The sequence below is a fragment of the Bubalus kerabau genome, chromosome 1 (genome assembly GCF_029407905.1).
Source record: "Bubalus kerabau isolate K-KA32 ecotype Philippines breed swamp buffalo chromosome 1, PCC_UOA_SB_1v2, whole genome shotgun sequence".
Classification (NCBI taxonomy): domain Eukaryota; kingdom Metazoa; phylum Chordata; class Mammalia; order Artiodactyla; family Bovidae; genus Bubalus; species Bubalus kerabau.
This window is the reverse complement of record NC_073624.1, coordinates 249645719-249672027: the sequence shown is the minus strand read 5'-3', so window position 1 is coordinate 249672027 and position 26309 is coordinate 249645719. Positions and strand designations below refer to the sequence as shown.

General features: G+C 45.8%; 1 protein-coding gene across 20 annotated transcripts in view; it reads right to left on the bottom strand.

Annotated features, from left to right (window-relative positions):
• The window catches only part of LOC129637974 (teneurin-2-like), a 462189-nt gene that overhangs the window by 25836 nt on the left and 410044 nt on the right, over positions 1-26309 (bottom strand). For all 20 annotated transcript variants that reach the window (XM_055562488.1, XM_055562376.1, XM_055562497.1 and 17 more), the window contains 2 exons: positions 14751-14946; positions 6737-6838 (listed from right to left, as the gene is read on the bottom strand). In XM_055562488.1, the coding sequence (XP_055418463.1) occupies positions 6737-6838; positions 14751-14946 (298 nt within the window). The remainder of the gene's footprint in view (positions 1-6736; positions 6839-14750; positions 14947-26309) is intronic.

Genomic DNA, 26309 nt, shown 5'->3' with positions numbered 1-26309 from the left:
ATAATAAGCCTGATTCTAGCTGGACAGGAGAGGCACCTGATGGAAAACAGTGCAAGACATCAGGGAAAAAAAACACCATATCTCCTCAAGCTCTGAATGTGAACAGGTTGCTTACTGCATTAAAAAATTAATGACATTCTCTGCTAGAAGGCACTCTTCAGTGTAGCTCCTTTACTGTACTCTTCCACCATGGAATTTTTTCCACATTCCTTGAAACTAGTTGACTCTTCATAGATCCACACTTATTGCTTCATGAACTTCCTTCTCTTCTCCTTAATGACATCTATCGTATTCAGAGTCCACATCCCAGCACGCCAGACTTAGGCTTCCATTTCCTACTTCCTTATCATGTGCATCCATCAGACGGGAAGCTCCCAGAAGGCACGCCCTGGCATTCTCACTTGTTACCTTATGTCTGGTACTTAGTGCAGTGCCTGGCTCACAGAGGGCACATGATAGGCACTTGCTGGATGCACAAATAAGTTCGGTCCCCTGAACTGATTTGGATCGAGGTGTTAGAACCCTCATACGTTCTTCTGGGGGTGAGGGTCAGTTCCACTTGAACTTCTAGCCCCTCGGAGCCCCCAGTTCGGCGGCGGACTGTGGCATGGCTGCCCTGCAGTTCATGCTGACTGCTTCCTTCACTCACTGCGAGGATGTCTTCGAGTGCCTGATGCAGACTGGCAGGTTTATCAGGAGACAAGGAGCTGCCGTCCGCACTGCGTATCTGAGGCACAAGAGGCGCTGCGCCAGGTCAGGAGAGCAAACCCGCGTTTCTGTCACTTGGACGCACACCTGGCCACTTGGATGTGATGGGAATCTCGTCTGCTAATGTGGCAAATTCTCCTCCTGGCAGGAGGGCCCGAGTCTGCCGGCTGCCTGCAATACACAAACTGGCAGACCTGAGGCACACTGGGCACAGCTGGCAGTGCAGGAACAAAGGGGACTGTGAGTTTGTGATGAAGGAGGACCTGGGCTCGGGCTCTCTTGAAGACATTTATCAAGAAAGAAAGGACATGATCGTGGGCTGCAGCCGGGAGATGGCATGCTCCGTTCAGGGAGGCAGGAGCCCCGGGACTGGCTGTCTCTCTCCTCTGCACTCGCTAGCACGATTACCTCACCCTGTCTGCCCCAGAGCTCTCCCTGCTAACACCTAGGAGTTTCCTAGGCTCAAAAGTTGTCCATGAGTGGCAATCTGTCATCGTCACCAACAGATTGCACAGGACCAATGGGATGGAGCCACCCCACCATCTCTGCCTTATGTGTAAGGGGCGAGGGGCAGGTATACACATGCTCACACCCACAAGCACACACCCCCTCACACAGAACCATATTTGAATCTTTTTCTTATCAAAGACCAGAAGTCCATCTTTGATAGAATTCACTGAGAAAGGCACAGCATCTTATGAAAACCACATAACCTCATTTTTTTTTTTTTTTGCTGCACTGCACGGCACATGGGATCTTAGTTCCCCAACCAGGGATCGAACCTGTGCCCCCTGCAGTGGCAGCACGGGTCTTAACCACTGGACTGCCAGGCAAGTCCCTGTAGAACTTCAATCTAATCATGAGAAAACATCAGACAAACCCACATCTAGGGGCTAGCTAAGAAATGTCTCACTAGCACTCTGCAAAACACACTCAAGGTCATGGGAAAAAAAAAAAAAAGACTGAGGAGCCCTTGCAGACTGGAGGGCACTAAAGAGACATGACAACTAAACACAAAGTGAGATCTGGACCAGAAAAAAGGGGCAAAATTAGAAACATGTCTGTAACTTAGTCAATAGCATCGATCCATGTTAATTTCCTGGTTTCACCAACTGAACTTTGGTAATTTAAAACGTTGACATCAGGGGAAGCTGAATGAACCCTGGGAACTCTGTGTACTATTTATGCAACCTGTCTGCAAGACAAAAATGATTTTAATATTAATAAAAAAGCTTAAGATATTGGGGAGGGTGGTTAGAATACGATTTATCTCACATTGCTGATATGAGCATGGATAAGACTGTATGCATTAAGTACTTTATACAAAGCCTGGTACATCTTTAATACTTAATAACTATTGGTGGTTATGAAAAAAAAGAAACTATCTGAAATGGAGGCTTAACAGACCCCAAGTAAATCAGGCACTAATCATTAAGCTTACCCACTTGAAGCTGGTAGAGTTGAACCTGTGCGCCTATTTTTACCAAATTTCCCACTTTATCACCTACCTATTGTGTAGGCAGTGACTGCGTTATTTTCAGGACCCTAAACTTAGGACTTGAGATGTTCAAGGCTTGAATTTCTCTAGAAGCCAGGCTGGCTCACACATGCTATACAGTAGGATCCAATTTGGGGATCACTGGTGTGAAATGATGGAGAAGGCAATGGCACCCCACTCCAGTACTCTTGCCTGGAAAATCCCATGGACAGAGGAGCCTGGTAGGCTGCAGACCTTGGGGTCACGAAGAGTCAGACACGACTGAGGGACTTCACTTTCACTTTCCCCTTTCATGCATTGGAGAAGGAAATGGCAACCCACTCCAGTGTTCTTGCCTGGAGAATCCCAGGGACGGGGGAGCCTGGTGGGCCGCCGTCTATGGGGTCGCACAGAGTCTGACACGACTGAAGCGACTTAGCAGCAGCAGCAGCAGGTGTGAAATGAATGTCTGAGAAGCTGACTTGGCTTGATTGCTCAGAGCAGGGAAAAGATTCCATACTTGAATGCAAAACAAAACTACAATGAGGTGCCACCTCACGCCAGTCAGAATGGCCGTCTCTGAAAAGTCTACACTGTAGACTCTACAAATAACAAGTGCTGGAGAAGGTGTGGATTAAAGGGGACTCTCCTACACTGTTCATGGAATATAAATTGGTTTACAACCACTATGGAAAACAGTACAGAGGTTCCTCAAAAAACTAGAAATAGGGTTGCTATATGATCCAGCAATCCCACTCCTGGGGATATACCTGGACAAAACTACAATTTGAAAAGATGCATGCACCTCTGTGCTCACAGCAGCACTATATACAACAGCCAAGACATGGAGACAACCTGCCCATCAACAGAAGAATGAACAAAGAAGATGTGGTACCTACATACAATGGAGTATCACTCAGCCATAAGAATGAAATAATGCATTCTGCAGCAACACTGATGAACTATGTGAAGAGATTATAAGAAAGACAAATACCATATGATATCACTTACATGTGGAACCTAAAACACGACACAAATGAACACATCTACAAAAAAGAAAGAGACTCACAGACATAAAGAACAGGCTGGTGGTTGCCGAGTGGGAGGAGGGGCAGGGCTGGAGCAGGAGTTTAGCAGATGCAAGCATGGAGCATTAGCAGATGCCAACTATCATACACGGGATGGATGGACAACAGGCCCTACTGTGCAGCACAGCAACTGCGGTCGATATCCTGTGATAAGCCGTGATGGAAAAGAATACGAACAAGAATGCTGCTACTGCTGCTGCTAAGTCACTTCAGTCGTGTCAGACTCTGTGCGACCCCATAGACGCTAGCCCACCAGGCTCCCCCGTCCCTGGGATTCTCCAGGCAAGAACACTGGAGTGGGTTGCCATTTCCTTCTCCAATGCATGAAAGTGAAAAGTGAAAGTGAAGTCGCTCAGTCGTGTCCGACTCTTAGCGACCCCATGGACTGCAGCCTACCAGGCTCCTCCGTCCATGGGATTTTCCAGGCAAGAGTACTGGAGTGGGGTGCCATTGCCTTCTCCGATGAACAAGAATAGATATGTGCATAACTGAATCACTCTGCTGTATACCAGAAACTAATACAATATTGGAAATCAATTATACGTCAACAAAATTTAAAAAAAGAAAATATTTCTTTCTCAATAGATTTAAAGGCAGCGCTAGTTGTTAGTTAGTGTTAGTCACTCACTCATGTCTGACTCTTTGTGACCCTATGGACTGTAGCTTGCCAGGCTCCCCTGTCCATGGAATTCTCCAGGTAAGAGTACTGGAGTGGGTAGCCATTCCCTTCTTCAGGGGATCTTCCTGATCCAGGGATCAAATCTGGGTCTCCTGCACTGCAGGCAGATTCTTTACTGTCTAAACCACCAGGGAAGCCCAAAGGCAGCACTAATCTTTCCTATTTATTGCAACAGATTCCAGGTTTCTTTTCTAACTTTTCATTTTGACGTAGTTACTTTTAATAGAAGTTCAACTATGTAAACCTAATGGGTAGGCTTAAAGAAATATGTTAAGGAAATAAAAATTCTGATGCTCCATGAATTTGACAAAAATCATGAAGGTGGTACATGAAAGAGCAAAGTGTGAGAAATGAGGGATTAGGGTGTTTCTAAACACTGTCCTTGTTAATGAAATAGCTAAATTGTGCCCATTTCAAAAAATACTAAGGAAGTAACATCTTCAGGGCCAAGAGGCAAAAGCTTAGTCCTAACATTCTTAAGCCAACTTACCCAAGAATAAGTGAGGAAACAAAGAGAAAGCAATTTTCGTCTCTAAACACTTCAATTTTGCCCACTGTAGGCATCAACAGCTGAATTAAAATATACAAGTTCAGAGGCCGATTTCAGGAACGGCTTCTGAGTATGCCAGAGGAACTACTCTTAACAGCCACTCGATATTTGTTTCGCGAGGATCAATTATATACCCCGACTAATGCACAGTCAGAGCATGCTGCCCGGCCCGCAGTACATGTGGTGAATGCAAAACACACACCGAGAGGCCTTTTAAGCAGCTAAATGCACACCCCATTACAGATCCATAATGCAGAATGGGCGCTCATCTGCAAATGGATGGAGAGCGAAGAGTTCTTAAATGGCTGGGGTACTTAGGGCTGAAAGGCCGGTCCCTGGATGTGCAGCCGGAGCACACACGGTTTTAGGATTAATAATACATCGAAGTGTGTCAGTGTTAATATACATTTACAGCTCGCAGGCCATGCAGCAGAGTGTTCAGCCCGTTTGCAGCCATACAGAAAAGGACTATTCTGTCCTTTCTCTCATTAATGCCTTCACTCCCAGGAAAATTAGATTATGCAAAAAAAGCCATTCAGACGCTATTGAGGTTTTCCCTACTTTAAAGCCTTTGCTCAGGAAAAGTGCTCGGCACCTCGAGGCAGGTGTCATCTACCTCCCTCCATCAAAGCCCATCAGAACTGGAGCCAAGGAGCGCCAGGCTCTGCTGTCTACCTGGGGGATGTGTCCACATGCCCTTGGGCATAGTGTGGTAAGGAGAAAAGCGGCCGAGAGAATGGTCTGGTCCGGTGGATCCCTGCTCTCTTTTCCTTTTGCATCTGACAGGTATACTAAATCTTTGACATGATCCTGTGGTTAAGGATATGAATGTAGGTGGTGTCATTTAGCAATGAATCTCACACAGGTGCAACCAAACCACAGTCCTGTTCATTTATCAATCAGCATTCGGAAGGATATGGGAATTGCAAATCTTTGAAATACTGTGAATATTTGAAATACCATACAATTTCCCCAAGCCATTGTGGTGAGGGTGGTACTATTTAGCATTTACAGAGCGGCTTTATTAGTGATTGCCTCTCTCTTAGAATGTCAAGGCAGCATGGTCTTTTGAAGAAGAGCACACAAAGGGATGAAAATAGTATACAGATACATAAATAAATATACTATGGCATGTGTAAGTAAAAGATGGTAAAACTAAACCCTCCACGGGCTCCCAAAGTGTTCTGCTAAGAGCTTGGGGGTATATTCTCTCATTCCATCCTCACAATGAATTCAGGAAGAAGTTCCCTAGTTTTCCAGAGGAAGAAACCAAGATTCAGAAATGTTAGGTCACTTGCTAAAGGCCACAGAGATCCTGAATGGGGCTGGAACCCAGGAAGGCCTGACTCCTGAACAAAGGCTTGGAAGCTCTCTACTGCTGTTTTTCAGACCCACGCACTGGTGGGTGGGGAGTCCGTGCAGTTAGTGTATTTCATTTTTTAAAAGTGAAATAGGACAGAATAGAAAAGAAACATGAAGTGTTGTTTTATGAAAGTCTCATTTTAATTTTATACCTGTATTTATCATGAACAAATACTTGTGTGTGTGTGTGTGTGTGTGTGTGTGTGTGTGTGTGTGCATGCATGAACCATGTCTAAAAAGTGTGAGAAGCTCAGGTCTCCACTACACTCGCCTGTGATAGCATCACTTGAAGGTCAAACTCAAGGTCTCCCGTTAGCTAGATATGAGCCATAAGTCCCCTGTTTTTGTGAGAGTCATTTTCTTTCTTCTATTACCTTTCCCCCAAGAATCCCAGGGCCCCCGTCATTCTGTGCAAAGCAGTGTAGATAAATTAATAATACAATTTAAAACCGATTCCACCAAGATAAATAGCACTTCCTAGATTAAGAGCGTAGCTGGCCAGAATGAATGAAATTTACTAACCCTGAGATGCTTAATCTTCCATTACACAGAAGTTAATGATTATAAGAAAGGAGTGATGGTAATTCACTTCTGCTTTTACAGGAAATCCAACCATCTCATTTTTAGCAAATCTTTCTTCTCAGCACACCTCAATGCCAAGGATAACTGCCCTGCTCTTATAGGTATATTGGCCAATTGTCATATATCAAAGTCTCCTCTTTGCCAAAGTGTTAGGATGCACAGCTTGCACAGGCTTACAAGATATCCCAGTGGAATTTGCTGCGGAGGCAACCTTGGTGCTCCCTCTCCCAGCCCCATTGAGAAGTCTCTTTTCCATTTTCCAATCGTCGCAGGGAAGTGGTGGTAAATACCTTTAGCGCAGTCTGCTCCTAGAAACCCTGGGAAGCAGTGGCACAGCCCGGACACACATTCACCATTCCCGTGGCAGTTACGTGGACAGTCCTGCACTGAATCTGAAAAAGAGGGAGTGTGAACAATTACTTCTTTCTCTGCCTGCTGGTGAAGCAGTTTAGTAGCCAGCCACCTACTGTTTTTCAGGAGCAGTGGCAGTAACCTCGGATGCCTACTGGGGACTGGTAAGGAGAAGTGGGTGAGGTAGGAGAACAGGGGTGGGTGGGGACTAGGGCAACTTGGATAATGCATGGCTGTAACCACTGCTCTCCATGGGATTAGCCCAGGCAGGAAATTGAGTATAGTACTATGACAATTTTTGCTTTTTCAAAAGAAACTACTTATCTGAATTTAAAAATCGCAATGTTCTGTGCTGGCAAGATTTAAACACTGTAAGCCTCAGCCTGCCCCCAATATCACCCTATCAATATGAGATTTGGCTTGAGATATCAGCTTTTAGCCTCAAGTGTAGAGAATGATTCTCCAAATGACAGAGGTGGCTCCTGATCTCAGGTTCGCACAGTAAAAAACTCCCCTGCATTAAAGAAAGAAAGTCTAAATACCTAAGACTGATCCATTTTGGCATGATTTGGGGATTCATTAAATAGTAGGTTTGGGGTGGTACAGAAGTCCCTTTATGCCTAGCTTTTTGCAGAACTTTTTTTTGTGTGTGAAAATCAATTAGTTCACCCTTGTTCTCACCTGTATAGCCATCTTATTTCATGATTTACTTTGCTATGTGTACTCTCAAGAAATGCCTTCAAAGGGATCATTTTGGAACTTTTTCATGTTGATTTGGGTCTGCACAAAAGTAGATGTATTCTTTTAAAATTATGATTATTATTATCCTCATTTCGCCTTACATTCAAATAAACACATTTAGACTTTCAGGTTCTAAATTACTAAGATGATGAAAAGCCACCGTGCCCCAAAGATGACATGACACAGTCCATGAAGAGCTAGGGACATTGGCTTAGTGATGTGCGTGAGACTATGAAGTCTAATTGTCCCTAATGGAACGGTAAGGCCTTCCTTTAAATTGAATTTCCCATTTATTCCCACTCTGGACTGAAAAACCAAACCATGCTTTCTTTCTATAGTTGCACTTCTCAGCTCTCATCTTCTAGAATCAGGCTGTGGTTGGTTTCTGGCAGTAGGAGATTTAGAGAAGTCTATCTGTGTTTTCCAAAATCAGTATCAAGCCGATTTCTTTCCTTCTTTTTTTTTGTTTTTGGCTGCGCTGCGTGGCTTGTGGATCTTAGTCCCCAGACCAGGGAGTAAACCCGTGCCCTCAGCAGTGAAAGTGCAGAGTCCTAACCACTGGACCTCCAGGGAATTCCCAAGCCAATTTCTTTAGTGTCCAACAATTATCACTGCAGAATCAAATCCTTGAAGTTGGCTCTATAAAGGTGGGCTGAGAAGCATCCAAGTGGCTATCAATTTGTTTCATGTTTCATCGACTCATTGTCCCTTTCCTTCTTTCATTCAAAAAGCATTAGGTTGAATCATACGAGGTAGCTGCTTTGGCAGGTCAAAAGCCAGCAATTTCACACGATGGTAGGAGATAACTTACCATGGGTCTCGTGTGTTTCTGAATGTTTTATGAGCAGAGGCACTGACTGCCTTAGCTCTGGACTATCTTTTGAAATGCTGTCTGTACAGTGAACAGCCTTAGGAGATATAGCATCTGTCTTCAGAGCAAAGGCCAGGTTTAGTTACTGTCCAGTAGAATAAAGGGAATGTCTTCCTCTGGAGAAAAGCAAGAGCAGGCTCACTGCCCACGTGGAGACTGGAGTATAATAAATGAAGAGCTGTACATAATGTAACCCACTGCCTGTGCAGATGTGACCTGGCCCTGTCTGTGTTGCCCTGTGGGAATTGGTGTTTGGGAAACTTGCACATAGGCTGGTATTCTCGAAATTACATTGCTCTGAGGAATAAAGCCTGTTGTCTCTTACCCAGGAGCACCCCCTCTTCTGATAACATTGATGAGGCTGTGCCTGGCTAATAATATGTTAGCTTACAATTAAGGTGAGATCTCAGACCTGCCACAGTCCTTGAAAGGGGGGTTTACTTTTTTAATTGAGCATCTGTTGTACATAATGAGGTTTCCCTGGTGGCTCAGATGGTAAAGAATTTTCGTGCCATGTGAGAGACCCAAGTTTGAGCCCTGGGTCAGAAAGATCCCTTGGAGAAGGGAATGGCTACCCACTCCAGTATTCTTGCCTGGAGAATGATACAAGGCACCCTACAAGGCACTGTTGAATACAGTGATGACTAGGAAAGACATAGTCTCATCCTCACAGAACTTCCACTGTCATAGAGAATATAGGTTAAAAAAAATCATCAAATACAGTAAAAGTTGTGGTACGTGGACTCTCTTGGCCATGCGGTGATTAAGACTATGCGCTCGCAATGCAGGGACAGGGATTTGACTCCTGGTCAGGGAACTAAGACGCCACATGCCGTGCAGCATGGTGCAAACCCCCTCCCCTGCCCCGCCCTGCACAAATCATGATATGTGCTTCGAAAAGAATGGGATACTGTGAAAGGGAGTAAAAGGAGGAAGCTACTTAGAGAGGATGGCCAGGGAGGGCCTCACTATTCCATGCAGGTGACATACAAGGGTGAACTGGAAAAGCCAAGTGAAGAGCAAGACAAAAGTACTCCAGACAGGAGGAAGATATGCAAAGGCCCTGTGGCGGAAAAGAGCATAGGTGAATCCCATGTGGCTGGAGGGTAGAAAGAAGGAAGAGAGTGACATAAGGTGGAGCTGGAGAAACCTAGATCCTCCAAGGCCCCGGAGGCATGTGGATGAGTTAGATTCTATTCTGAGACCAACGGGAACAAATGAAAAGTTTTCAAAATAGAAATGACATCATCCAGCTTGCATTCTCAGAAGTCACCCCGACAGCAAAGTGGAGCTTGATTCTCACTGAGCAGCTGGGTCTGGGAATGGTTTGGTGGAAACTGACATGGCTGAGGCCGAAGCTCCCTGTTCTCCAACTCAGCATCCTCAGAGCAGCGAAGATAGGAAGCTCTTAACCATCACAGTCCCAAGGAAAAGGACCAAGGATTTTGCACAAACTCCTTGCTCTTTAGTTGATGTATTTATCTTTAAGTCTCAGTTTAGAAAATATTTAGCTTCTAGGTGTCTTCCTTCTCTGGGCTTCCCTGGTGGCTCAGCAGTAAAGAATCCACCTGTCTATGCAGGAGACGCAGGTTCTATCCCCGGGTCTGGAAGATCCCCTGGAGAAGGGAATGGCTACCCATTCTAGTATTCCTGCCTGAAGAATTCAATGGACAGAGGAGCCTGGAGGGTTACAGTCCTTGGGATCACAAAGAGTTGGACATGACTCAGCAACTAAACAACAAAATCTACTTCCCTCAACCTGGGTTTTGTACCCTTTCCATTATCCTCCCCTAGCTCCTGTAATTGCCTTTTTACCTGTCTCCTTTCATCAAGCTCTATGAGGAAGAGACCAGATTTGAACTGTTTACTGAGGTATTTTCAATGTTTGGCACATAGTAGATCCTTGGTATGGAGAAGGCAATGGCACCCCACTCCAGTAATTTTGCCTAGAAAATCCCATGGACGGAGGAGCCTGGTAGGCTGCAGTCCATGGGGTCGCTAGAGTCGGACACGACTGAGTGACTTCACTTTCACTTTTCACTTTCATGCAATGGAGAAGGAAATGGCAACCCACTCCAGTGTTCTTGCCTGGAGAATCCCAGGAACAGCGGAGCCTGGTGGGCTGCCGTCTATGGGGTCGCACAGAGTCGGACATGACTGAAGTGACGCAGCAGCAGCAGCAGATCCTTGGTAAAGAGTACTAAAGTGTTTGTGTATATACATGTGTGTGTATACACACACATCTCAGAGGTGAGGAGAATCCAGAATAAGCAAAAATTGCAATGAGGAGTACTTTTCATTCAATTTCCCCCAGGTCTTATCTTGGAAGCATTTCTACAGTTTTTGAGGAAAGCAACAATTATGTGATACTGCCAAAATATTGAAGGAACCTACTTCCCTCAATCACCTTTTTTCAACACTCAATTTAAATATTACTCTTGATATCTTATCAGTTTTCCTTTTTGTCATCCTGGTTGAAGTTTTCTTGAGGAAACAAGGCAGGCGATGAAAGACCAGGAAATGGGATTTTTACTCAAGCGGAGGCCAGCCTCCCTGAAATGTGCACCACACTTCAAGAATGCCACTCCATAGTCCCCTGAGATGAAACTCATTTCTGAAAGCAGGCTGCTTCTCTCCAAAACACATCGGAAGACTTCCCTGAGTCAAAGGTATATTTAACGTGATGGCTGGTTGACACCCGTCTAACGTCCCTCCTTCTGTTTCATATCACAGGGGCTTTTGGCGCTCCAGGCTGCTCTTGACGGCGAATGGTCCGATAATAGATATGTGTGGGAGAATCCCTGAACCAAATAAAACACTGTTCTTTTCCCTACATTTCAGGCCAATTACTATCATTGCTCTATCACGATGTCTGCCCAACTATTAGGCCGATTACCTCTGACTTTCTCTTTGAGCTATGTCCAGACAAGAGAAATCCTCCGGGTAGAATTGCTATTCCCAGCTCCGACAGAGAAGTGAGGTAATGGCTCAGGGGGAAGGCATCTCAGCACCGCCATCTGTGTCCATGTGGATAAAGGTGATGGAGGGCAGAAGCCATTATTAGATAACATGGCCCCCAGACAACTTGCTGCGTGGAAGGGAAGAGGGTTTTAGCTGGCTACAATCCAAAGCAATTCAGTGGTTAAGAACACAGGCTCTGGAGAGCTGATTCTGACTCCACTTCTTACTAGCTATGTGAGACCTTAGTTAACTTCTCTGAGCCTGGGCTTCCTCAACTGGAAAACAAAATATTGGTAATCCTGACCTCTTATAACTACTCTATGGGTTGACTGATCTGGTCCCCAAAAGGGCCAAGTCCAGGGGACCTGGAACATGGACAACTCTCTATAGATGTGCTGCTGTTACTGGTTTTGCTATTATCCATTCCACTGGGTCTTTGTAGACTCCAGCTAAGCCAGCTACTGTGCGTGAGGCGTGTGTATGAAGCCTCTGAGTTTTAAACACGAAGCAAATGGATGGATCTAGAGATTGTCATACTGAGTGAAGTAAGTAAGACAGAGAAAGACAAATATATGACATTGCTTACATGTGGAATCTAAAAAATGGCACAAATGAACTTATTTACAAAACAGAAAAAGAGTTAATAGATGTAGAAAACAAATTTGTGGCTGTCAGAGGGTAAGTGGGGGAGGGATAAATTTGAAGATTTGGATTGACATGTACACATTACTGTACATAAAATAAAGACCTACTGTAGAGCACAGGGAATGCTACTCGACATTCTGTAATGGTCAATATAGGAAAAGAATCTAAAAAGAGTGAATGTATGTATATGTATAACTAATTCCCCTTGCTGTATACCTGAAACTAACACAACATTGTAAATCAACACTATTCCAATAAAAATATTTAAAAAATATGATTTACAAAAAAAATTTTTAATAAACCCACACAGGGAACTAAAAAGACATCATTTCTCATCATGCTGCTGCTGCTGCTAAATTGCTTTAGTTGTGTCTGACTCTGTGTGACCCCATAGACAGCAGCCCACCAGGCTCCCCTGTTCCTGGGATTCTCCAGGCAAGAACACTGGAGTGGGTTGCCATTTCCTTCTCCAATGCATGAAAGTGAAAAGTGAAAGTGAAGTCGCTCAGTCGTGTCTGACTCTTAGTGACCCCATGGACTGCAGCCTACCAGGCTCCTCCATCCATGGGATTTTCCAGGCAAGAGTACTGGGGTGGGGTACCATTGCCTTCTCCACATTACTCATCATATTCTTATGCAAAAGATTGTTGTTGTTGTTTTTTTATCTTAACATCTCAAACTAGGTCCAAATGTATTGCCAGTGTCTTTCTTTTGTGATCTGGTTTTTATCCTTTTAGATTTTTTTCCTCACTGGTACATAATCTGCTCTTGGAAATTTTTCCTAACTATTGGAAGATTTCTCCAGTGACTTTCCTGTTACAAAGTTTATGCCATTAGTGTAGAGCAGTGCTTGGCAAACTTTTTCTGTCAAGCGACAGTAAATATTTAGACTTTGTGGGTCAAACTGTCTCCGCTGCAACCATTCCACTCTCCTGTTATAGCTGCCACAATGTGACAACAGATGAATGTGGCTGTGGTCCAATAAAACTTTATTTATAAAAATAGGCAGTGGGCCAGATTTGGTCCATGGGCTCTGGCATGCCAAGTACTGCTTTAGAGCATTTGGCTTGCCCTGTTAGGGCTCATCTTTTCTTAGCAGAGGAATAAGCATTAACTTCAGTGCTATGGTAAATACCAAATACTGATTTTGGCAGCTACGGCTGCCACCTGGATTTTAGGTTGGCTTATATATCTTTTCAAGGATCAGGGAAATCCTAAGAGCAATCCATGAAACCAGTAGGGAAGTTCTTAACATGAAGTTAAGAGAAAAACAGCTGCACAAGACGTGCTCTTAAAAAGTCATCAGCTCTCACGAGTGATTACCAGCTCTATTCCAGACAGGTTCCACAAGAGATGGTACATCATCCTTCCCTCCAGGGACATGGTCATTACTTGTCCACAAATGATGAAACTGAGGCTTGGGAAGGCAAGTGACCCTCTCAGGTCAGATGTGGGAAAGAAAAGGCAGGATTTAATCCTAGATCAACCATCTTCTCCAGGTTTCTAGAGAACCATGAGGTCCATGACTGAATGCTGCTGGGACAACATGGTGCTGTAGAAAGGCAATGAATAATCCCTGGAAGTCCATGTTGTCTCCATCATTTATACATCCTGGGACCTTGAGGGACTCAGTTTTCTGAACCTCGGTTTATTCATCTGTGAAATGGGTCTAACAATCTGCCATGATTCAGAGAGGTTCTGCCCAGGATCAGTTATCATCATTAGTAGACAATTAAAATCTAATGACAAAGTAAATGTAATGAAAACATTTATAGGTGCTATGAATGCTAAAATTCTTAGGATTTGCTTTTGGACAACTCATGAAATATTCTCAAATGGCCCTTTTAGGGGTTATTTTACTTATAAGGGGAACTTTTGGAAAAAATCTTAGCTTTTCCTCAATAGCTACTAAAAAGTTGTGTTAAAATATGCCCCACATGACAAGTGCTTAAGTAAAGCTTTTGGAGATTTACCAATCTGAGAACAAAGATATGATTTCCTTCTTATTGCTCAGTTGCTTCAATCATGTCTGACTCTGCACCCCCTTGGACTGTAGCCCACCAGGTTCCTCTGTCCATGGGATTCTCCAGGCAAGAATATTGGAGCAGGTTGCCACGCCCTCCTCCAGGGGATCTTCCCAACCCAGGGATGGAACCCACGTCTCCTGAGTCTCCTGCATTGCAGGTGGATTCGTTACCACTGTGCCACCAGGGAAGTCTGTCCTTCTATGGTTATATCCTTATTTTTCAGGTTTAAAAATATTTTTTTTTAAGTTTGGGCTTTCCTTGGTTTTTGAGAGAAATTGTGAGCTGGCATGAATGGTCAGTATTTACTGGATCTACTATATGTTTAGTGATTTATAACTTATACTTTATTTTATTTCATTGTATGAGGTGGGATTTTTTAGTTCTATTTTACCCCAGGGGAACCAGGACTGACAAAAAAGTCCAGTGATTTGCCTACTCTGTGTGGCCAGAGCTTGAGCCAGGTGGTTGGACCCAAGTTCCTCATTGCAACTCAATCCTTGAGACTCACAGTGGCTTTTTCATGAATTAGTAGCATTAGTATTTTAATCAGGGCTAGTTTTAGGTGGATGAAACTATGAACCCTAAATTAAGGATGCTGGTTGGCCCCCTATGTAGTAGAACCACCTTGGAAGGTGTGCCTTCAACAGAGAAGCCAGACACTTCCATGCTTTCTTTGATGACACAGCACCTCAGAGATCCCATACCTACCTAAGACCACAGTGTTGAAGGAAACCATCTCTTTGTCTTTGCCATCATTGTAGAAGGCCAGGTGCCACAGGCCCACATCCAGGTACTGGACAAACACGGCTTCGTTCTGAACCAGCGTTTGTATGCTCCGGCGTTCCCTGGGCGACTCGACCACGCTCCACTTCTCCTTCCCGTCCAGGCGCTCCATGAAGTCATACTGGGAAAAGAAGAGAGCGTGCCATGTGTGACCTGGGGTGCACACCTGCTCCCATGACCAGCACCCTCCCTTCCCGCCCCACTAGTTAACTGAGAGACACTTCTGAGTACATTTTACTGTAAACTCATTTTGTTACAAGTAAAACAAGAGTCATGAAAGTTGTAATAATAAGTCACCACGTATTGTGCTTATAATTATTGCTAATAGTTTTATGACTATAGACCACAATATCTTTTCTGCTTTTATGATTTTTTTCTTTTGAGTGTGTATGTGTGACAGAGAGGGAGAGGGGAAGGGAGGTGAGTTTTTGCTCTGTTCCTCAATAGGGTGTTGCATAATATGTAGCATATGCCAAGTGTAACTTTTTAAAATAATTCCCCCAATTCTGAATTCCAAAATGCATCTGGCACCCCCAAGAGTTTCAGGTAAGGAATTACTAACCTATGTTAGCAGATACCAGATACCCTTGACTGATCAGTTACTAAGGGAAGGTGGGAGAGTAGTCAATCAAAGTAGTTATATCAGAGGTGTTAACACATCATTGACCAGAGGCATATTAATGCCATGGGCATTAGTTTCCACAAAAATTCCCTGGTTGATAAGAAAGAGGGCTGGGGATCCAGACTACCTGAGAGGGAAACTGGAACTTACTAGCGTCACCCATCTGTGCCTCAGCTTTCCCATCTCAAAACTGAAAATAACCATGCTTATGTTATAGGTTGTTGTCAACAATAAGATCATATGGATATATGATCAGAGCACAAAGTACTTGTGAGCTATCATGACCACCATTATTATCACCATCATTTAATTCAGTTCTTCCAAAACCCCTCTAAGACAGGTCCTATTTGTATCTTATTTCACAAATAAGAAAACAGACTCAGAGAAGTCCAGCAAACATACCCAAAGTCACCCAGTGACCAAGTGGGCAAGTAAAATTTTGGACCGAGATCTGTTTAGGTGCAATGCCTGGGCCCTTACCGTGCCTGACCTCCCATCAACCAGCAATCAACTATGAAACTCTGTTTCAATGGAAAACGGGCTCAGAACTGAAAGTAGTCAGTGGGAGACAGAGTGGAGGGTGAAGGCTACCAGGAATGAGTGGGGGGAATGGGACAGCAATTGTCCTCCAAGGGGGCCTGTCCGAGGAAATGGTGAAATCCTGGGGTGGGCAGGTGGGAGCCACAGAAGACCCATAAGCAGTGACTGATATGATGAGAGGAATGTTCTAAGGTTCATTTGCAGGCAGCCTATGAGATGTCCTAGAGGAGGGAATGAATAAAAGCAGGAAGACCAGTTACCAAGCCATTGTAGAAACCCAATCATGAAGTGACAAACATCGTGATTAGGTATAGTGAAAGAGAAAAGGGGACGATTTTGGAGGACCATTTTCAGGAAAGAAAGGACAAGGCTTGACCTGGGCTGGACAGAGAGGATGAAGGAAAAGGCCAGGAAGGTGGCCATGTCTCTTTACTTGTTGACAAGTAAAAAATCAACTAAAACCCCAGTAGAAAAGGAATCATCTTAAACTCATGCAAAATCATTTCACAGGAAAGTCATGTGCATGGTGACTTCCAGAGAACATTCAAAGTGTAGGTCTTTAGCAGATAAAAATCACCCTGTGGGACGGAGCTCTCTCTCACCACTATCAAGCCATGAAAAGGGTTTCATAGATTATTGACATCCACTGTAACCCCTTCCACAAACTTCATAGAATGAAATGTTAGGAAATCCACTAATGGGACCTCCCCATCAGCAGAATTGCCACTTTTCCCACCTGAAACATGATCAGTGAAAACAAAAGAGTCTATAATCTTAGGGACAGAGGTTTTACTGTCAGATAAACCTGGGTTTGAATTCTGACTCTGCCGTTTGCTACCCGTTTGAAGTTAGGTGATTCTTGAACCCCTTTCCTGGTTTGCATGCTAGGGAATAATAACCCACACCTTTTGGGGATGTTACAAGGATAACATGAGATAATGCTTAGGGCCGTGCCTGAAACATAATAACCATTTCATTAAATACCTGTGACTCTGAACAACTTACTTGTAAGTTGTAAGGGTTGTGGAGGAGAAGCACATGGTTTTAGTTTTTGTGTCTGGGGGCCTGGGGAGGGATGTTGTATAGGAAGTAGAAATTTCCTCCATCTCTCAGGAAACAAATGTTCATATTTAGCTTCCCTCTATCCCACAGTTCATTGGTCGCAGCTGTCTTTATGGGATAAAATAAATGATCTGAAAGGATATGACAAACCGATACTGCTTTTGAAGCCTCTTGTAACCAAGGCATTTGTTCCTTAGCAACCTCGTAAATGTCCGGCTACCCAGACCCACGTCTACAAATTGCTGTCAGCCAGAGGAATGAGCGTAGCTTCCTTGGTGGCTAAGTGAGAAGGATATACTTCACCTGGGATTCGAGTTATCACCCCCATGAGGAACAGTTCGGGGAAGGTGATTACTTGCGTGGGACCATTGCTCATTATTAATTTGGGCATCAGTCATCTTTTTCTGAACTGGCTGCCCAGCCCAGGGGCACAGGAATGGCTTAGGACCATCGGTGGTGCTCGCTGTTCAACAACCAATCAAATGACCCTGGGAAAGGCATTTTTCAGAGGAGAGAGGGGACATCGGTCTTGGCTGGTTCTTCAGTTCTCTCCACGGAAGCAAGGAGGGCAGTTTTCATTTAAAGAAGAATCTGTGACCCTGCGGCACTGGGACGTGTGGGTCTGAGGTGTCCCAGTCTTGTATCTCTTTGTTGTGCTTTATTTCCTTCAAAGCACTTATCACCCTTGAAAATGACTATAATGTTTTTCTGCTTATTGTCTGTCTACTCAGAAGAACATAAACTCCAGGAGGGCGGGGATTTCACCTGCATGGTAGAACGGTTAGGAGTGGGGACTTTGGAACTAGACTGCTTGATTAGAACCTACGCTCTGCCACTTACCTGCTACGGCACTTGCACAAGCCATCTCAATTCTCCACGCCTCAGTCTCCGAATCTTTAAAATGGGCAAAATGTCAAGACATAATAATAATACAGCATAATCTGCTGTAAGGACTAAATGAGTGCAAGTATGTACAGTGCTTAGAATGCTAAGTGGTCTGTATAGTGTGAAAGTGAAAGTTGCTCTGTTGTGTTTGACTCTTTGTGACCCCATGGACTGCTGTAGGCCACCAGGCTCCTCTGTCCATGGGATTCTCCAGGCAACAACACTGGAGTGGGTTGCCATTCCATTCTCCAGGAGATCTTCCTGACCCAAGGATCGAACCTGGATCTCCCGCATAGCAGGCAGATTCTTTACTGTCTGAGCCACCAGGGAAACCCCTGCATATGGTAAGCATACTTGGAAAGTTTATGCTATCCTGATGATAATTCATTGTTAAATCTAATTCATCTTGAGCTGAGTCTGATCAATAAATATTTGTTAAATATCAAATACATAAAATGCTGAATCTGAAAATGAATTCCATTGAAAGGAAACTAACTTGCAATGTTAGAAGATTTTGCCTCTAATAATAAATCACTTGCCCTCCCTTGTCTTCTAGTGTGCTTTCTTGAGTAGGAGATACATGGGCAGAGTTAGAGGCAGTGAGCCTCAGTCAGGCCCCTCACGGTGTAGGTCATGCATATGACGGACACTGCGGCCCAAGGAATCTGTATATTCACAGAGATCATCAAGATTTGAGAGGTGACTTCAGATGGCCATTACGACTTCACCTTTTCAATTCTAAATGAGATGAGATGGTGTCCAGTGCACACTTTCTTCCTACAGACTTTCTCGTCTTCCTTCTCTTTCTCCTTTGACACTGTGCTTAGTGACCGCTGTAGTAGAGATGGCTGGTCATTGTCTATACCAGAGTCTCATTCCTTTCCATTACGTGCAAGCATGTGATGGTGTTCCCATCAAGGAACATAAGCTGTTGTGATGTACTCTCCTTCTGGACTCTTCTGTGCTATATCTCCTACTTGCTCGCTCCCCCTACCTGTCTGCCCCCTGAGGGAACCAGAGTTCTCTTAAAGCCCAAGGTGATGGAGTCACAAAATAGGAGTGGCCTGGATCCTAGATTTGCACTTGGAGGGACGCTGGAGATGCTGACATGAGCAAGCAGGAAACACTTATTAAATTAGGCCATGCATGCAGAGAACAGATTAGTGGGTACCAGAGAGGAAGTGGGATCGGGGAAGGCAAAATGGGTAAAAGGGGGTCATCTGCATGGTGAACGACGGAAACAAAACTCTGGTGGTGAGCATGCTGAGGTGTATACAGAAGCCGAAATACAACGCGTACATGAAAAAAAATAAGCTACAGAAATGTTGAGGCTTATTTGTTATTTCAGCATAGCCTTCAAGATTTCTTGCTTCTCTTCCTTCTTGGTTCACTCTGCAAGCCTGTAAGTGTTAGCAAATTTTCTGTCCTTAGGAGTGGTAGGAGAGGATCACCCGGGAAGGAATGCAGCATCTTTTGTTGGCTAAGTTCCACCTATTATGTGTAGGCTATCTATTTACCTCTGTTTGCCCAGGGGTGTCCTAGTTCCCATCTCCTATTGCTTCTCTCACTCTCAAAGGTGCTCTGGTGTGTAATCTACAGTTACCCTCCTCTTTAGTTAACATGCACCAAGCAGCATCACGCAGCCTCGTTCACGGCTGCTATAACCTAGAGAGGGCTGGAGGCTAGAAACACAAGGTGGATCAAGCCAGCCAAGGGTAGAGACTGCTTTCCATGGCAGGAAGGGCAGGGGCGCAGTAAGAAGCTGGTTTGTGCGGAGGCCATCTGGTTCTGGAGAGCCTCTGCTCTCTAGGACTCCTAGACGGCAGTCTGGCCAGCTTGCTTGGCAGCCTGGCTGATACCAGAAGGAGGCCAAGGACTCAGGCGCTGGCCAGAGTCGCTGTCTCATGCCCCAGTGCTGGGGACTGAGAACTCAGGCTTTGTACCAGAGGCATGTGCCTCCTCAGTTACAGAACTCATCATGATCAATCCTGGATCCAGGGCTGCTCGGAAAACCGTGCTGTGCTCGAAGGACTAAGAAGGTTGCTTCCTAGCACGTCCTATCTGATAGATCTGCAGAAGCCCTGGAAGAGGATTAGAAAGCACGCGGCCCAGTCCCACTGGGGGCTGTGGGAGTGCACAAGCTGCCTGCAGGAGCAAGCCTGTCTCCCAGGGCAGCTGGTCTCTCTTGATCCGGCAATAAGGTCACCCAGAGGGTGACAGTACAATAACCCGAAATAACCGCCCTCCGCCCCCCGCCACTAAAATTCTTTTTTCCTCCTTGGCCTTTGAAAAACAACCCATGCTGGCATGAAATGTGAGGGCTGTGCCTCCGAGTCATGTGTCATACCCCAAAGTGGCATGAAAATGCAACTTTCATGAGCGCTCTAGAGGCAAACAAAGAATCCACTGCAAATATTTGACTGATCCGACTGTCAGTCTCCCCTGCTTCTTGGCAGAGACCCAGGAGGAATGGTAATTAAGATAACTTAGTGGCTTCCCAGGGCGCTGGAGGAGACAGCTGAGGGGCCTTTCACTTTCCCTGGAGGGAGTGTGTCCACAGGCAGCGACTGCGCAGCTCAGAGATGCTTCTGGAAGCCATGCCAACGCACACCTGCCACAGAGGACAAGGTTAGAGACAGACTTATGGCCCTTCTGGAAGATGTTACTACTGGGGCCAGGACCTTGGGAGAGGGCAGGGAGTGGGCAAATAAGTTTATTGTTATCTGGTCCGCCTGCTTGACCCTGGTCCATGTAGACGGCGGCAGCGGCAAACGCTGACTGTCCCATGGAGAGCCTGCAGTGCCTGGCTCTGCACAGGCAATATCCCCAGCCTCCAACGTCTGATGTTGATGCCACCTTAGATAGCCAGGCACGTGCAGCAGGTGGTTAGACTGCAGGGAAGCAGCATGTGTCAGTGAGGGCTGCTTGAAGCCACACGAGCGTGGAGGCTGCGGTGGCATCTGGTGACGACTGGCAGCGGTGGGTCGCTCCTGGGGGCCTGTGCATCTCTTTCCGCCTCCAGCCAGGCCCGTGGCAAAGTGCGTCTGGCTGATTCCTCATTAAAGCTCTGCACGGCTTCTTTTCTCTCCTTCAAAGGGCTGAATGCTCCAGGAAACATGGAAGGATGAGAGCGGTGGGCCGTGCTTGGGAGGGTTGGGGAGCGGCTGCCTTCCCTCCACGTGGCCTTGCCTGTCATTTTCAGTTCCTACTTGCAGGGTCCACGTCTTCAGTGTCCAAGTTGCTTCACTAGGTGCTGACTGGCCCAGTGTGGGCACTGCGGCGTTGTCTGTCCCCCAGCTATGAGAACAAGACCCAAGCCTCCGGGCAGGAAACAGCATCACCTGTATTTGCGGACTGTAACAATCATTGTGCTGGGCTCCATTGTGAGTATCGAGCAGATAGAGAAGAATCAAACATGATTCCTGACATAAGGAGCAAGGAGACTACATCTACATAGGTGCAACTCCTGATTTTTTCATGACATGTCTTCTTGTAGCAGAGGAAAACAGAATCATCAAGAATAAGTAGTTTTTTTTTTTTTTCTAGGCACTTGCTATGTGCCAGGCCAAATGGCAAAAGCTGATATGTGTTATCTCATTTCACCCTCCCAGAAACCTTATTCTCATCCCCATTTCTCAAGGAGGAACAAAGGCTATTAGAGAAGTTAAATAACACACCCAGGGCCACAGACTCTGGTTGGTGGCCAAGCAAGGACTTGAACTTGGATTTGCATGAGTCTTAATGGTGGGAGGTTGCCAGAAGTTTTCCAAGAACCCAGGTGTAGCTGGCTGCCAGCATATTTGGTGACTGGCCTGGTTGGTAAGTTTCCCAAAGAAGCCAGTGAGCAGAGAAGAGGGAGCAAAGCAGAGCCGAGGAGTGCTAGGGTCAGACTTGAGCAGAGTGAGTTGGGCACCTGAGGACAGGAAGATGTCCCACTGGAGATGATGAAAAAAGATGCCAAGAGAGGTCTGGATGCCTTTGCTGGGCAATGACCATACCCGGCCCATAATCTCCTCCGTCCACCTCCTAACTTCTCTCTCTTGTGTTTCAGCTACACCACTCTCCTCTCTGTTCCTGGAATATGCCAAGCTCATCCCAGCCTCAGGGCCTTTGCATGAGGTCTCCCTCCTGATCTTAGAGCTGTCTGCTTCTTGTCAATCAAGGCTGCCTAAACATCATGGCCTTAGAAAGCACATCCTAAACCATCCATTCTAAAGTACTCTGATCACTTCTCCATTTCTGCTCTCAGCAAAAAAATGATCAAAAACTCTTTGGGGCCGGAAAAAAAACCCTTGTCACTTATCTGCTAATTTATACTTCATCTCACTACTCTCAGACACAAACTTCTTAAGACTGGAAGACTTTATGATAACTACAAACGGAATGTAATCTTTAAAAATTGTGGGGCTTCCCTGGTGGCTCAGTGGTAAAGAATCCGCCTGCCAGTGCAGGAGACATGGGTTTGAGCCCTGGTCCAGGAAGATCCCACATGCTGCAGAGTGACTAAGCCTGGGCACCACAGTTATTGAGACTGTGCTCTAGAGCCTGGGAAAGGCAACTACTGAGCCCACGTGCCGCAACTATTGAAGCCCAAGCACCCTAGAGCCTGTGCTCTGCAACAAGAGAAGGCACTGCAGTGATAAGCCTGAGCACCTCAGCTAGAGAGTAGCCCCCACTTGCCACAATGAGAGAAAGGACCACAGAGCAACAAAGACCCAGCACAGCCAGAAATGAATTAAAAAACAAATCGTGACTCACTATGCAGTATACCTGAAACATATATAATGTTGAGTACCAACTATACCTCAATAAAATAAACCAATAAATAAATGTTAACCAGCTTTGAATGCAGAAAAAATAAACTAAAAGCGAGTAGGAGACTTGTTTGTTTTACTTCACATGGGGCCTCTGGGGTCTAGATCAGTGCCTGGCATGCAGTGGGTATACTCAGAAAAGACCTTGACTGAGTGAATGAAAACTTTCAGGCTCAAAAGAAAATAGTACCCAGAGTGAAGTGTACAGTAGTCCAGTGGAATCTTGTGATACAAATACCAAAAGGACATAACCTCTTAAGGAAAGGTTCCTAGGAAGTTTTACTAAACACTATACAGTTTTCCTGGGTTTTGTTTGCTAACTGCTCAGATGATAATACAAGGTGACATTTAATGAGGCTAGGCACCGTTCTAAGTGAGTCTCATGCATGATCTTATTCAATGCTTGTAACAGCCCCTGAACATGAATCATTATCCCCATTTGCATATGAGGAAACTGAGGCACAGAGAGGTTATATCACTTGCTCTAGAGTTGGCAAGGGGTGGAACTGGGGTTCTCACTCCAGCAGTCAGCCTCATAGGGTGTGCCCTGAATCCACTGCACTCCAGGCCACTGGGCACACCAAGCAAACAGGTGATCACTGCTGGTCAGCCTTGTTCACATGGGGAGACCAAGGTTTATCCTCCTGTCTTCAGAAGGAGAATCTACGCATCAGGGCCAGAGAGCCTCGGATGACAGACTGGGGCTCCTCAAGCAGCCCGCAGGACTGTCAAAAGAAGCAGACTCAGGACACAACCAGCTTCGTGTTTTGGATCCTATTTCTTTGGCCCAGAATAACTCTTCCCTCTTGGGAGGCTGGGGTGGTAAGACCAAGATGAGGGCGCCTATGGTGTGGGGGGTATCCTGCCCACCTGTAATAAGATGGAGCAATTTTCCTAAACTTTATTGGGGGAGAAACTGTTCTTTAACAAACTGCTTAGAGCAGAAAGCAAGAAACCAAGGAATTCGGGGGCAGGAGTTCCTGGAGGAGACAAAGACTCTTTCGGTTACTGGAAATGGGGAGGGAGCTAGAGAGAGATAAAGGGAGGGGAGGGGACAGCAGCCAGGTATTGGGGACAGCCAGGCCACAATGTGGCTTCTTCCTGTGATTCCCAACCCCCTCACCAAATCCAAGCAATAAAAACGAGAAGAAACTACGGGAAACTGTTAAGAGGCTCGTTATGACCAAGTTTGTTAGAGGAACCGGCAAAGAGAGAGCAAGCACCATTCCTGGACATCACACAGCAGGAAAGTGGAGGTTAAAAGATTCGAGAGGAATAAGCCACAGGAACTCAGAAACCATGGACGAGGCGACAGGGCACAGACACGCTGAGTGCTGAGCAGGGACTCCCAGCCAGTGCCTGGTTTCCAGTGGACGGCCTGAAGGTCTCTAGATTGCGTTCATAGGAAAGAAAAATCCGAAGCTCCGCTCACAAGCCTGAGTCTTGCTCAGGCCTCCGGCTACAGGGGAAATTAAATGTAAAACTGTTGGTTCCATCAACAAACACTGACCACCTACTATGTGCCTGGCCCTGCTCTGGGCAGTGGGGATCCAACAGTGAATCATATGGTCAAGGTTCCAGCCCTCCAGGCACAGGACACCATCTTGGGGGAGTAAAATCCCAAGGAGTGACGAGGGCTATAAAAGAAGAAGAGCAAAGCAAGGACAACCCAAATGCTCTCAACAAGTGAACAGACACACTGATTACAGCATATCTGTACAAGTGGAAGCCGACTCGGTAATAAAAGGGATCAGCCACAGATATACACAGGGCGTCCCTGGTGGTTCAGAGGGTTAAGAATCTGCCTGCAATGCAGGAGACATGGGTTTGATCCCTGGGTTGGGAAGATCCCCTGGAGAAGGGAACGGCAACCCACTCCAGTATTCCTGCCTGGAGAATCCCACGGACTGAGGAGCCTGAAGGGCTACAGTCCATGGGGTCGCAAGAGTCAGACACGACTGAGCGACTCTGACTTGACCTCACAGATACACACAACATGGATGAGCCTCACTGACATTATGCAGAACAAGAGGCTAGACACAAAAGAGCTCAGGATACCGTGTTCATTAACTCGAGGGAAGACAGATCCAACCTCGAGTGACAGGAAGCAGAGGGATGAGGTTGGCACAGGGCCCAGGGAGCTCCTCCTGAGGGGTGGTCACATTTTATATCACGACTGCGATGGTGCTCACACAGTTTTCACATTGAAGGAACCAAACCATACATGTAAAATGTGGGTACTAGCAGCCAGTAAACGATAGCTAAATCAAGTTGCTTGAAGCCAGATAAAGCAGAGCATGGGGATAAAGTATAAAGGCGTCTTAGATTCCCTTGTCAGAAAAGAGCTCACAGAAGGCATGGTGTTTGGGTAGAGTCCTGACAAGAGGAAGGAAGGAGCCATCTGCATATCAGGGAGGAACATTCCAGAATGAGGGAACAGCCAGTGCAAAGCATGAGTCAGGATGACCTGGGTGTGACTAGGGGAGAGAAAGCGGGTCAGTGTGGAGGAGGGTCTAGGGAGAGAGGATAAGACCAAAGATCCAAGGGCCTTGGGTACGTCGGTGCCGCTACAGACCAGCACGGCCGTCAGCACTGGAGACGCAGCAGGCAACCCCATCGTCTCTGCCCTCAGGGAGCTGGCACTCTAGAACAACCTCAGATTTTCTTTTTAGTGTGATGGGAGGCCGATGGCAGGTCTGCGGAGATGAACGCACTGATGAAGAGTTAAATAAGGTGAGACCAGCTGCTCTTTGTAATAAGAAGACAGCTCCTCACCTGTGTTCATGGTGGTGGGCTCCCGAGGGCCCTCAGGGCTGGCAGGGGCTTTGGTGGGCTGCTGGGTGAGGATAAACAGATGGTGGGTTCTGCCAAGCTCCCCTTAACAACCCCTCATCAAGCCTAAAACTGTGGTTTTCAAGTTTCTAAGGAGTATGATTTGAAAGTCTGCTATGGGATGGGAATCATGTAGGGAGAACAGAAAACGAATAGAAAAGGATCAATTATTACTGCTAAAGAAGACATCAGCATCATCATTATTCCTATGGTGAGATCCTAGCACCCGTCCATCTCAGGGGTGTTTCAGAGAGGGATCCCACTTCCACGAATAGACCTGCAGTGATAAGGCCAGGCCGGGGCAAGCCAGGGACAATGTATTCCTTGGTAGGTGGCCCTTCCAGGCCTGCTGCCTGGCAGCCACACAAGGGCCAGCACCGTCTTGCCCACTGCTTCAGCCCCTTGACACATAACACACAGCAGGTGCTCCATAAATGCTGGTGGAGTCCAGGGTTATGGCCTGAATGATGTATGTAGCTGAAGAGAGTGTCTGCTTGGGGGATCGTTAACCCTCTCCCATGAAATTTTTGAGATAAGAGAGAAACAGTTGAAAACCATAAGTTTGATCTCCTATTTTTTCAAGACTTCCCCTCAGTACATAAAAGCGTGTGTTCCCAGTTTCAAGGGTAACTCCTAGCTTTGTGGTGTTTGGCCACTTTTTCCTTTTATATAACATGGATGCCTAGTGGGGGCTGTGTACATGGCTATAAGCCTGCAGTAACTCAACAC